The sequence below is a fragment of the Panicum virgatum genome, chromosome 9K (assembly GCF_016808335.1).
Source record: "Panicum virgatum strain AP13 chromosome 9K, P.virgatum_v5, whole genome shotgun sequence".
Classification (NCBI taxonomy): Eukaryota; Viridiplantae; Streptophyta; class Magnoliopsida; order Poales; family Poaceae; genus Panicum; species Panicum virgatum.
In genome coordinates, this window is record NC_053144.1 from 3,951,962 (window position 1) to 3,965,473 (window position 13,512).

General features: G+C 47.5%; 1 protein-coding gene and 1 long non-coding RNA gene across 3 annotated transcripts in view; both read right to left on the reverse strand.

Moving 5' to 3' along the window:
* Positions 1-13,512, reverse strand: part of LOC120648966 — a 24,762-nt gene continuing 11,250 nt past the window's right edge. Inside the window, exons 7-8 of the mRNA XM_039925585.1 lie at positions 2,698-2,748; positions 1-262 (exon numbers count right to left, since the gene is read on the reverse strand). Of these exons, the coding sequence (XP_039781519.1) occupies positions 153-262; positions 2,698-2,748 (161 nt within the window). The 3' untranslated portion in view covers positions 1-152. The remainder of the gene's footprint in view (positions 263-2,697; positions 2,749-13,512) is intronic.
* Positions 363-2,402, reverse strand: LOC120649455. 2 transcript variants are annotated; one of them, XR_005665260.1, is made up of 6 exons: positions 2,002-2,402; positions 1,681-1,795; positions 1,470-1,552; positions 873-971; positions 755-797; positions 363-669 (listed from the first exon to the last, which is right to left on the reverse strand). It is a non-coding gene; the product is annotated as an uncharacterized LOC120649455 (long non-coding RNA). The 2 variants fall into 2 exon arrangements; XR_005665259.1 differs by having other exon boundaries at positions 1,724-1,795; positions 2,002-2,396.

Consider the following 13,512-nt stretch of genomic DNA (forward strand, 5'->3'; position numbering starts at 1 on the left):
ACCAGATTTATTTCTGACTCTTCGTTTTTGAGACAAAAAATAATAAACACATTCCCATCGTGAAGCAAGAATATATACATTCTTTAATTCACCGGCCAATGCACATAAGCACTAATCACCAGAGGTCCATGATCAAGAGTACAAAAACGACACTAGAATGCCATTCTGGCCCGAATTGTGCAGATCAGCGCGTTGGGATCAAGGAATCCGACAAGGCACTTCTCCAAAAGGAACTCTGCATTTACCCAAGCATGATATTTATCTATAGCGAAGTCAGGGAGTCATCAAGAATAACGAGTACTTTGCACGCGCCTTGGCGCGCTCCAGTATATTTTGCTATATATTCATATGCAAACCTTAAATGTGCAAATATATTGCATAATAAGTAGCTATAAATAAGTAAGCATTGTTCATATTCATACACAGTTCATAGGATGGTTATAGTACATATAGGTAGATAGGTTCCCCTACATATGGGCGTGTGCACATGTGCTACATTCGTAGAGATATATGCATATATCAAGAGCTGCGTCAGCTGAGGGTGAAGAGGAGTGCTCATCAACAGCAGAATCAACAAAATAAAAATCTACAAGCAGCAGCAGCAGTTTGGTAACCAACCATCTTGATTGGGCATCTTCATGGGTGTAGATCACGTCAGCTGCTGGAAGACTGGAAGGTAACAGATTACAGTGAGTGTTTTTTTTAAAAAATTCTGCGAGGAAATAGGTTATGGATTTGCAGGTGGAATATGTACCTGTTGGAGTAAACTACCAGTTCTTTTGGCTCACGATCTGAGTCTGCAAAGGTTAATTATGAATTAGGTGTGGTATATATGAGGGGAAAAAATACAGTTTGTTGAGCTTGAAATTCACCTGCGTAATGTTAGGATTCGTTTGGGCAATTGGAGAAGGTCCATTTATGAACATGGTGTATTTGTGATGATGCAGGTGTTCAAGCTCTCCTTCCTAGGACTATTGTACAAAAGTAGTAGGGGAAAAAGAAGAAGAAGGGGTAAATACAATTGAAGAGAAAAGAAAAAAAATAAAAAAGATGAATCACAGGAAAAGTATTAGAAGAGCAAATTAGCTTAAGTAATAGCAAATGGATTGTGCTAAATGCAGATAGTAGGCACATAGAAAGCAATGGTAACGAAAAAGGAATTCAAATTCTAAATGGACACAGAGATTCCAAATTGAAGGGTGTAGGAAAGAGATTATGTACATGTCGGAGTAATTTTTTAGTAGGCAAAATAGGTAATTTTAGTCTGTAAATATGAGACAGTATGCCTATTATTATTGCCAATCCATTTAAAGTTTATGTACATTTATGGTGTAAATGTAGATGCAGGAACTTTAACTGCTTACCAAGCAGCCTATAAGAAGCTGTATATTTCCATTTCAATCCATAGGAAAATGAAGAACTCAATAGGAAATGTGAGGAAGAAGGGGAGAGCATAAATAGTGCATTACCAGTAATGATGGAGTTGATGTAGAAGGTATGAGCGAGGTAGTAGTCCCCCCCCTCCCCCACCGTTGAGGCAGATGAGTTCCCACTGCAAAGCAGACTGAGGGAAAATAGGTAAATTGAACTTAATTAGCACTAAAAATAGAAAATGGTACTGGATTAGTAGTATGCAGTTTGGGCAGACATCGTTAGGGGGCTTTAAAGTTAAAAGGGTACCAAGGAAAAGAAGAGTTGCATCTAGTTGATATTTATGCCCAACCTGTTTACGTCTGTAGATAACAACTGGCCCTGTCTAAGAAGGTATATGAATTAGCACAGCAGCCACAGGAACCTGCGCCGACAAAAATCAATAGGAAGATATGATTATACGTAACTTATTGTGACTCCAAAACAAAAAGAACGAAATAGGATTATTTTAGTTTGCAGCAGAGGACTAAATCTAACACCCTAGGAATCACTCTTTAATTACATTTCTGTAGATTTGTGACCAATAGGTCCAAATATAGTAGCATGGAGTGTAAACAATGAGTTGCATACCTAGACATGAGCAGATTAATTGCAGGTGCGGATGGCCATCATCATGACCACATTGCAGGACCAAGGCGCATGGACGGACGGAGCAAGATCTGAGCCACATTCAATGGCGACTGTTAGGGAAGAATGGCAGGAGCCGTGCGTGGATGCCAGGACGGACGGAGCTCGCCAAGGAATGGAGGTCGCGGGGGTGGAGGGCAGGCGGACGGAAGGAGCTTGCCAATGAGAGGGAGTGAAAGGGAGAAGACGGAAGGAGAAAGTGAAAATGCAAAGAGAGAGGATAAGGCTCGGGGGACAGGGAAGGAGAGAGGACGGGAGGACCCGAGAAGATTCGAGCAAACAAGAAAGCCTGCGTGATGGAAGCAGTGCCTCCAGCCGTTCGATGTAAATCGCGTGGACCATTGATTTTTGCTGTCGTGGACTAACGGCTTGCGGCGAAGCCGTGGAGCTTTAACATATAGAAATGTGAACATGCACAATGAACAATCACAATTAGATACTAAACAATCAGAATCATTAACAGACCAATCACTAAGAGATGACTGCGCTAAAGCAGTAAAAGCTCGCTAGTGATCATATGAGTATGCCATGAGGTTTCACCAACTTGCAAAAAAACACTGTTCCAGAGTGAGTCAACAACAAGCAACAAGCAGCAATATATTTTCAGTGACAGTAACAAAAATAATAGTAGAAGGATACTGAACAAAGCAGTGGAGTCTTTCGCAGCAGCTTTCATAAGCATATCAACTCCTAGTCTCCTACAAACATGATCAAAATATGGCACAGTTTAGAAAAGACACTGAAGCGTCCCCACATAAGTAGAGACTAAATATGATACAAATATCAGTCCCAGGAGGCTGATAACACATTTATTCAACAGATGGTTTAGTCACCGTACAAACCTCAGAGGAGACGGACACTCGATACAAACGATAATAAGTAGTAAAACAGCTACGGTGATACACCAAAACACGACTCAGACGGTTTCCAGCTCGGGCTCAGAGTAATGCGCTAGCAGAAGCATCTTGCAGAGGGTCAACACCACAGGCAATGTTGGCTGCGGACGCAACCTCTACTCAACGTCTTCAACAACGAAGTCCGGATCTTCCTCTGAAGAAAAACCACAAATATATATCGGGTGAGTACAAAAGTACTCAACAAGTCCAACCCCATCCACGGAGGGGGATAACTCAGATATGCATAGGATATTTCAAGGATAAGACTGAGGTTTATTTGCAGTAAAGCTAGATTTTACACATGCAGGGGTTTATTTTTGAAAAGAGTTTTCTTAAAACAGTTCTTACTTAACCGAATAATGAGTGCGGTTGGTCCTACACAAAGGATCTAAGTTTTAATGCTACCAGACTCCTCATCTGCAGTGGCTCTGGCACGACTGCCGGACACTTTTCCAAAACACTCAAGCCAACCCAACCCAATCCCAGAAGAATTGCTAGTTGTGTGACCAAACCATAACTCGCCCAATACCATGTGCACGGCTATTCGAATAGGTTTTAACTCTGCAAAGGTGTGCAACTTTACCCACAAGTGGGGTACCATAGCACGATCACCTTAGTGTCGGTGTAGATCCCAACAAAGCCATTACCCACCTTAGCTAGACCTGACTAGCCAACACGGACTCCACCAAGGGGCCATTGACCTAACACTGAGGTTTAACCAGGGCATAAGTCACCACGACCTTATCCCTTCTCCTTGGTCACCCGTTGCTCTCAGCTCTCCTGATGGCTATCAGACTAACTAGTGGAGTTTATGCTAAGCCGTTGCCACCCACAACGGTCGAGTGGTTTGCACGATGGTAAGTTAGGTAAGATGACACATCATCTCGGTCCTTAATTGTGATAGAATGAATATCTCCCAACCTTCTTGCTCAACCACAAAGGTACGAGCCCCCAATATGACAATTCACACAGAAATGCCATTCGTCCATCCCATCTTAACATTCTATTCTTGTATAACCCAACTTCCCTTTTCTCAATACTCACACATTTTCCTTTTTATAAAACATGTTGTAACCATTTTTTAGTGTAATAAAACGAGTACCGGATCCTAAGCGGCGCTCTAGCAGCGATTAACATCCAAATAGAATAAATCATATTTAGACATTAATCTAGGTGGTCAAAGAATGGTTATAATAAATCAAGGGGTGGCTATCCAACCATATTTTCAGCAGTCAAATCATATGCAATTTTGTAAAATATGCCAATAGGTTGTGTTTATAAAACTGGGTTGAAATATGCAATCAAAGGATGAGATTGAACTTGCCGTCTTCGAATCCTTCCGGGAGTTCCTGCTCGCGGTACAGTTCTTCAGAATCCGGCTCGCGGTACTGCTCAGCGAACTCCTCGACGGGTTCTCCCTCGTCCACACCGGTATCTACGGCGCACACAAACAAACACACAATAAATAAAAAGAAATAAATATTTTATCGTTGAGCTCGAATCAGAAGAAATTAAGATATGGAGGTAGAAATAATATTTTTGGGAGATTTTCTAATGGCACAACTAAAAATATATTATAAATGGCGTGGTAAAGTGTCGGGGTGATTGGAGGATTTTTGACGCATGAAATGACAGGTCAACGGGAGGTTTAGGGGCTAAACGGGGTTCGAGGGCCTATTTGTAAATAGTTTTGGGATGACAGGGGCTTGTTTAGTATTTATAAAAATATAAGGGTTACTCTAGAAAATGGCAAGGATTTATCTATAAATACTTTTGTATGGTGGAGGGTTGATTTGGAAAAATAATAAAAGGGAGGGTTTCTTTTGAAAAAGGACAAGAGAGAGGGAAGGGTTCTTAAAAGAAAAGGAGGAATGGCAAGGGGCTAAAGGAAAAAATGCCCCCTTTCTTCTTCCCCTCGACAAGAACAGAGGGGGGGGGGGCTGGGGCGCCGGCGGCCCTATGGCCAGCGTCCTGGCCACGGTGGCGGCCGGGGGAGGGGTAAAAGGGGCAGGGAGACACGGGGAATCGATTCCCCTCCTCGATTTGGGTGGTGGTGGCTTGTAGAGGCGGCGCCACGGCGGCAGGCGGCGGCGATGCTGCGGGGCCCGGCGGCAGCTAGGGCTAGGGGAAAACGACGAGGGGAGTGAGGGCATTCTATTGCCCTTCTCACCTTGGGCTGGGATAGAGCGAGGAGGCGGCGCGACGGTGGCATGCGGCCACGGGCGGAGGCGGGCCTGGCGGCGACATTGCGAAGCTGGGGGTGGGGGCTAGCGATGGTGAGCGGCTTGTGGAGGAGAAGGGCGGCGCAGAGGGCCTTTTTATAGGCGAGGAAAGGCGGTGGAGGGCGGGCCGCGTCGGGTTGGCGAGCTCCGCAGCCTTTAATGGCAGTGGGGCACCGCGTGTGCGGCCAGCCCTGCTCGCCGGTGAGCGCGAGCACCGAGGCGGGCAAGGGGGCACGGCGGTGCAGGCAGGGATGGGACGGGGCAGGGCCAGCGGCCGCAAGCGGGGGAGGCTGTAGCAGCACCGTCCAAATTAAACCGGCTTAAATGCACTAACCATCATTTTAATACTTAATCAAGTTACTGTGCACTTAAAACGGTGTAACCTGACAGGCTGTCGGGTAAAATCCCGATTAAACTACTGTACTCCAGGATCACAATTGCACTTAGACCCGTACGAAGACGAGCACAGGTGTTACCCGCATACAGAAATCTTCAAATTAATTTACAACACAGGTTTTACATAAAAGTCTTAAATACAAACAACAGAATTCAAACGCACAGCGGAAGTTTAAAACTGAGTTCGAAATACAATACGATAGCTACGACGACGATAAAAAGGTGAGCTCCACATCCTGCCCACCGATGTGACGCCAACCTGCCCAATCTTCACGGGGAAGACGGGGCCCACTCGACGGTCCAACCTGGAGGAAGCGGCTGTCCAATCCAGGACGCACAGATCTCCTCGAAGTCCGCAGGGACACAACCTGCTTAGAAAGGTTACAACAACAACCCTGAGTATACTAATACTCAGCAAGGCTTACCCGACCTTGGGTATACTTAGCCCATTACCTAGACATGCAAAGCTTTTTGGCTCTGGAGTTCTTTTGCTGAAAAGCCGCTAGAAGTGAATCCTTACTTTCAATGTTTTAGCTCCGGTTAGTACATCAAGTATTAACTAAGTTCGCCTAATCATCTAGAGCACACATGGTAGATCAGATTAATCTTCAGAACAACAGATAAAGCATTCCCTCGCTACCTTTCAATACTTATTCCACTTCTTACTACGATGTGACGCAGTGACCAAGGTTCTCTTAACCGCGAGTCACGGCGAATCGATCCGATTTAACCTTGCAAGGTGGACCTAACTCACACGACACATGTAAGCCCCGCCGGGCCATGCGCGTCAACTGTTCCCACATTACCACGGCATCTGAACTACGCCTGCTAAAACCCAGGTGATGGGCCCCTCGCAGTGAACTCCCGGAGAACCCGGAGGCGGCATCCTATCCAACACCCGCCAACTCCCACGCCCAGCGTAGCATGGCGGAATTCAAATCACCGCTGTAATGTGGTACACAGCTTACCGGTTTCGACTACCTCCTACTTCCGGTATGTGGTTAGTACTGTTCAAACTCGGTCATCAGGGCCAACAACGGTACGGTCCTCAATCGACACAGGCGGGAGTTCATTTTCTCATCTATTCCAACTCATTCCCGCCCGGTCTCCAATTCTTTTTACTCATCAACGCATTTCCAAACCAAAGCTAAGGGATCAAGATCCTAAACTCGCGAGTGACAGCAATCACTCGACTTCTACCGAAATCCTATTTAGCAGAGCATTGCTAACGATACCTGCATACTAGTATAGGTCCACGGTACCTAGGGAAAACATGCATACTATGGTTCCATTCAACTCCTAGAACATAAATGCACACTACTTAAATAAACATTGAATAATTTTAAATTAGGGTTATGCTCCGGGGCTTGCCTTGCAGGTCAGCGGGGTTAACTAGGTCTCCGGGGGCGTGCTCAACGGCGACCTGCTGCTGCTCCTCTGCTCGTGGCTCCTGGACCGGCTCAACGATCAGCTCGTGGACAGCTTCGTTCGTGGCGTCTACACGAATAAAATATGTCATGCAACAATTAGAACATAGCGCAAAGCATAAGCACATAATGCGCTGAAACGATTAACTCGAATTAGCCTGAAGTGTTTCCTTCCAAAAACAACTACTAACAACCTTTCTATAAAGAAAAGTGCGTGGTTAGGCAAACTATAAACAAAAACCCTAACTTGCATACCTGACCTAGCAACAAAATTTAACCGGATTAATGCGGAAGCAGGAAGCATGCCACCCAAAATTTTCCAACAAAAGCTACTGCTATCAAAGCAATTAACTAACCCTTAGCAAGGAAAAAGAACATAAATAGATCTACCCAAAAGTGCACATCACTAGCACCTGCAATTTTTACAGTGGATTACACATACCAAGAGTAAGTCACTGCAAATTTTTCATAATTTTTAGAGCTATAGAACAAGTGGTACAAAATAAACTAGGTTAAACACAAATTGAATTTTCATCAGAGAAAAAGTGACAAGTCACATGAACCAGTATTTTTCCTCTGAAGATCATTATTTTAGAAACCTAACAAAATTGGTTTGGCATTTATCGCATTTTTCTGTGATTTTATACGCAATTATGAATTACCAGCCAAAAACAGAATAACTAAACAAATTGAAAGACATAAAAGGGGGGGCTGACAGCCGGGCCCCGCTAGTCAGTGGCCCAGCCCGCCCCCTCCTCCTCTGTTTTGCGCTGGGCGGCCGGCGCGGCGGCCGGGCAGCCGCGGCGGCGCTCCCCGCCGGCAGGGCCGACCGGCGGCGGTGCGGCAGGGCGGCAGGCGATGCACAGGGCGGCCGGGGGGGGGGGGGGCGCGGGGTGGCAGGCGGCTCGCGGGGAGGCGCAGAGCCAAGGGCGGCGGCGGCTCGCAGCGGCGGTAGGGGTGGCGCGGTGGTGGCGCGGCCGGGCCGGCCAGGGCGAGGCCAGGCGGCGCGCGGGGAGGGGCGGATGAGGGCCAGTGGCCCCAGGCGGCCGTGCGGCTCGCGGTGGCGCCGCGCGAGCGGGCGCAGGGGGCCCCCGCGGCGTGTGCCGGCGGCTCACGGCGGCGCCTGCGGCGTTCCGGCGGCGGCGACTTGCGGCGGCCGTGGAATGGGGCGGCGCCAGCTGCGGTGGGGCTGAGCGGCTGCGGGGCGCGCGGCGGTGGTCCGCGAGCGGGCGCAGGGAGGCCTGGCGGCGTGCGTGGGCGGCGCTCAGTGCGTCCGCGGTGGCGCGGCGGCGATTCCGCGGCGGCGGCGCCAAAATCGCTTGGGGAAGGGTCGGGAAGGGAAAGGGAAATCGCGATTGAGCTCACCGTGGCTCAGTTTGAGGCGGAGGATGGCCGGGAGAGGGTCGTCGACGTGAGGGGCGAAGCTCGGGGCGGAGCTCCGGTGAGCGGCAACGACGGACGACGATCTGGGGTTCGATTCGGCTGAATAACGGCCTAATCGGAGTCGGAGCGGTGCAGCGTGAGTGCGGGGCGAAGCGAGGAAGGCTCTGGCGCGAGGAAAACGGGGCGGGGTGGCGAGGAACGGCCGGCGCAGAGCTCGGCGGCGGCTCTGCCCGGTTCTGCCCTCTTGAGCTCGACCTAGCTCCGAGGAAGGAGAATGGGGAATGGAACGGGAAGCTTCGGGCGTCCACGAGGATAAGGGTGCCGACGCCGAGGTCTGGCGCGATTGCCGACGCGTGGAGCGGCGCCGACGAGCACAGTCGCCGGTATGGCCGGCGAGCGCCACAGTGCCGAGCAGGAGATGCACTGTTTCTTCGTTTAATGATTTTGGCTCGAATTTGAACAGTTGAAACTCAAAATTTCATATAGGAACATGAAATTTGGCCAAAACAAAAGTTGTAGAGAAAAAGAAGATCTACAACTTTCGTTTTGGGCGAAAGTTGATTTGAGGCTCGGATCAAGGACAAAAACGAGATCGAAAACAGCTAAGTAGATGTTTACTACGCGAACGCGATTAGCGTTAACGACGAATTTGAGTCCGCGATTAGCGAGTTAACTCATGATTAACACAGGGGTGTTACAGCCTTCCCCCCTTAAAAGAATCTCGTCCCGAGATTCAGGTACGAGAGAATTCAACAGGCGGAAAGGTTCGAAGATGTAGTACCTGGATGAGCGTTTAAAAACTCCGGATACTTGGATCTCAGGAATTCCTCCTTCTCCCAAGTCGCTTCATCTTCGGAGTGATTACTCCATTGAACTTTGTAGAATCGGTTGGTTGTGCGACGAGTAACTCGATCCTTGCGATCGATAATCTTGATAGGATGCTCAGGATAGGTGAGATCAGACTCTAATTGAATCGAGTCACTTTCAACAGCTTCCGTCGGAATTCTAAGGCACAGTCTGAGTTGTGACACATGGAAGATGTCATGAACTGCAGAAAGATTCGCTGGAAGATCCAACCGATAAGCCACAGGACCGCATCGTTCTACAATTTGATATGGACCGATGTAGCGGGGAGCTAACTTCCCTTTTATTCCGAATCTTTGCACGCCTTTCCATGGTGATACTTTCAGATAGACGTGATCACCGACTTTAAAGACGAGTGGATCCCTTCTTTTATCCGCATAGCTCTTCTGTCGAGACCGTGCAATCTTTAAGTTGGCTTGGATAAGGCGGACTTGTTCTTCGGCCTCTTGAACCATGTCGGGCCCAAAGATTGTTCTTTCCCCAGTTTCAGACCAATTCAGAGGTGTACGACATCGACGACCATATAAGGCTTCAAATGGAGCCATTTTGATGCTTTCTTGATAACTATTGTTATAAGAAAATTCAGCTAACGGCAAACATTGATCCCATTTCTGTGGATAGGTCAAGACACATGCACGAAGCATATCTTCCAGAATCTGATTAATTCTCTCTGTTTGGCCATCTGTTTGAGGGTGGTAAGCAGAACTGCGAATCACCCGAGTTCCTAAGCAAGTATGCAATTGTTCCCAAAAGCGAGCAGTGAATTGGCTACCACGATCAGAGATGATAGTCTTGGGTATACCATGCAGGCATAAGATACGCTCAACATATAACTCAGCATATCTTTTTGTGGAATAACGAGTACTGACTGGAAGAAAATGTGCTGACTTGGTTAGCCTGTCGACCACAACCCAAATAGAGTCATAACCCTTTTGAGTTCGAGGTAAGCCGACGATAAAATCCATACTTATATCTTCCCATTTCCATTCTGGAATATTCAAGGGCTGGAGAGTCCCAGCTGGTCTGAGATGACTGGCTTTAACCCTCCGACAGATATCACACTCCGACACATACTTGGCTATTTCCCTTTTCATCCGAGTCCACCAAAATCGTTGCTTCAGGTCTTGGTACATCTTGTTGCTACCCGGATGAATTGATAGTCGTGAAGTATGGGCTTCATCAAGGATCTGTTTTCTGAGCTCAAAATTTTTAGGCACCACTAGTCGGTTCTTGAACCATAACACATTCTCAGCATCCTGGTGGAAGCAATTCACTTTAGGGTCTCCTTCTGATAGTCTTCTCTGAATTTCCTTCACCCCCTTATCTTGCTTTTGTGCCGCTATGATGAGATCATGAAGAGTAGGAGTAAGCTCTAGATGAGCCAATGTGCCATGTGGTACAATACTTAAGTTCAGCTTTTCCATTTCAAAGCAAAGAGATTCGCTTAATGGTATAGCTGAGATGCAATGACAGTGAGCTTTGCGACTTAGCGCATCGGCCACAACATTTGCCTTGCCAGGATGATAATGCACTTCGAGTTCATAATCTTTAATCAATTCAAGCCATCTTCTTTGACGCATGTTCAAATCAGCTTGAGTGAAAAGATATTTGAGACTCTTGTGATCGGTATAGATGTTGCACAATGAACCTAAAAGATAGTGTCGCCAGATCTTCAGTGAATGGACCACAGCTGCCAATTCAAGATCATGAGTGGGGTAGTTTTCTTCATGACGCTTGAGTGATCGAGATGCATAAGCAATCACTCGGTTCTCCTGCATCAGAACACAGCCGAGTCCTGTGCCTGAGGCATCACAGTACACATCGAATGGTTTTGTAGTATCTGGTTGGGCCAAGATTGGAGCAGAAGTGAGAAGTGTTTTCAATTTCTGGAAAGCTTCCTCACATTGAGCACTCCAATAGAATTTGACACCCTTCTTAAGAAGTTCAGTCATTGGCTTCGCAATTTTGGAGAACTCTGGGATGAATCGGCGATAATACCCAGCTAAGCCCAAGAAACTGCGGATTTCAGGAACTGAAGTGGGGGCTTCCCAATCGAGTACATCCTGTACTTTACTGGGATCCACAGAGATGCCCTCAGCAGATATGACGTGACCGAGGAATGGTACTTCCTTCAGCCAGAAGTCACACTTGCTGAATTTGGCATAAAGTTGGTGCTCTCTCAGACGCTGAAGTACTATATGAAGATGCTGGGCATGTTCTTCCTCATTCTTGGAGTAGATCAAGATGTCATCAATGAAGACCACGACGAACTTGTCTAACTCCGGCATGAATACCGAATTCATGAGGTACATGAAATACGCTGGAGCATTGGTTAATCCAAAGGACATCACCAAATACTCGTATAACCCATAACGAGTAGAGAATGCTGTTTTTGGTATATCCACCGGTCTGATTTTTATCTGATGATAGCCAGATCGAAGATCTATTTTTGAGAATACCTTAGCTCCGGCTAGTTGATCAAAAAGAATATCGATACGAGGAAGTGGATATTTGTTTTTGATGGTCACTGCATTCAGAGGTCGGTAATCCACACATAGCCTCAGTCCGTGATCTTTCTTCTTTACGAACAGAGCCGGACAACCCCAAGGTGAGGTGCTCGGTCGGATATAGCCTTTATCCAGCAACTCTTGTAACTGGATTTTTAATTCAGCTAACTCACTGGGAGTCATTCTATATGGCCTTCGAGATATGGGCGCTGTGCCAGGTTGTAACTCAATGACAAACTCAATATCCCGATCGGGAGGCATACCTGGCAAGTCCTCCGGAAACACATCGGGGTATTCACAAACCACTGGAATTACCTCTAGGATTTTCCCCTCAAGATGGTATATGACAGTGGCTGGAATTGCATGCTGGGAAAGATGAATTTCCATAGAACCATACATGGAAGAGTTGAACTGAAGGATACGAGAAGAGGTATTGATGATAACGCCATGCTTCTTCATCCAATTCATTCCAAGTATGATATCTATCCCTTGACTTGGAAGAACAATGGGAGTAAGTGGAAAAATTTTCCTACCCAAGTTAAGGGGAACATTTCGAACTACTTGGCCAGCATTTAACCGGGTGCCAGGTGTCTGAATAACGTAGGGTTTCTCTAGGCATGATACTTGTAAGTGAAGTCGTGCCACACATGCTTCACTGATAAAATTATGAGATGCTCCCGAATCAAATAGCACAGTAACAGGGCAGTGATTAACGGAGAACGTACCCGCCATCACTTGAGTGCCCTCCGGGACTTCCTCCAGAGTAGTGTAGTTCACCCGACCAGTCTTGGCAGGTACAATCTTCTTTTTCTGATCCTTCTGGCTGGAACCTTGACTCAGTGCTGGAGTCTTGTAGATATTCTGCCGAGGTGGCAGACGGCAGTCTCGTGCAAAGTGCCCCAGGTTACCACAATTGTAACAAGGGTAGTTGGTGGGGCGTGGAGCTTGTATCATTAGGGGCCTCTGCTGCTGTGTCGGGAAACGAGGTACCCACGGCTGCTGTTGCTGGGGTGGCCTAGCGACCCAACGGCCCTGCTGTGGAGGACGGTTTGAAACCTGCTGATTCCCTGTCTGAACCAGCTTGTATCTCTGGGGCGCATTGCTGGAGGATCCAACATGTGCTTTTCTCTTCTTGTCAGCTTTGTGTGCCAGCGTGGCATCTTCCTGAGTGATAGCTTTATTAACCAGATCGGTAAAGTTGTTGCATGTGGTGAGGGCTAGCTTGTCCTGAAGCTTTGTGCTAAGTCCCCTTCTGAAGCAATCTTGCTTCTTCTCATCAGTGTCCACATGAAAACCACCATACTGGGATAGCTGGTTGAAGGCCTGAGCATATTGGAGCACGGTGTTGTTCCCTTGCTTCAGGGCTAGGAACTCTGCCATCTTTCTCCTCATCAAGCTTGTAGGGATGTGGTGAGCTTTAAACGCTGCCACAAACTCATCCCAAGTGAGACGTGTACCAGCGGGAAGTAAAGCCTTATGATTGACCCACCATATTTTCGCAGGTCCTCGCAGCTGTTGCGCTGCAAAGGCGGCTTTGTCCATCTCTGTGCAATTGAGGATGCTGAACTTATCCTCAATGGTGCGAATCCAGGCATCAGCCTCAAGGGGATCATCGGCCTTATGGAACAGAGGTGGCTGGGTGGCCAGAAAACCGACATAATCAGTTTCTGCGGGTGCTAGCGGGGGAGCATGTCGACCTCTGCCGGCATTGACCTGGGTTTGCACCAGTTGCCTTATCAACTCCGTCTGCTCGTTGCGG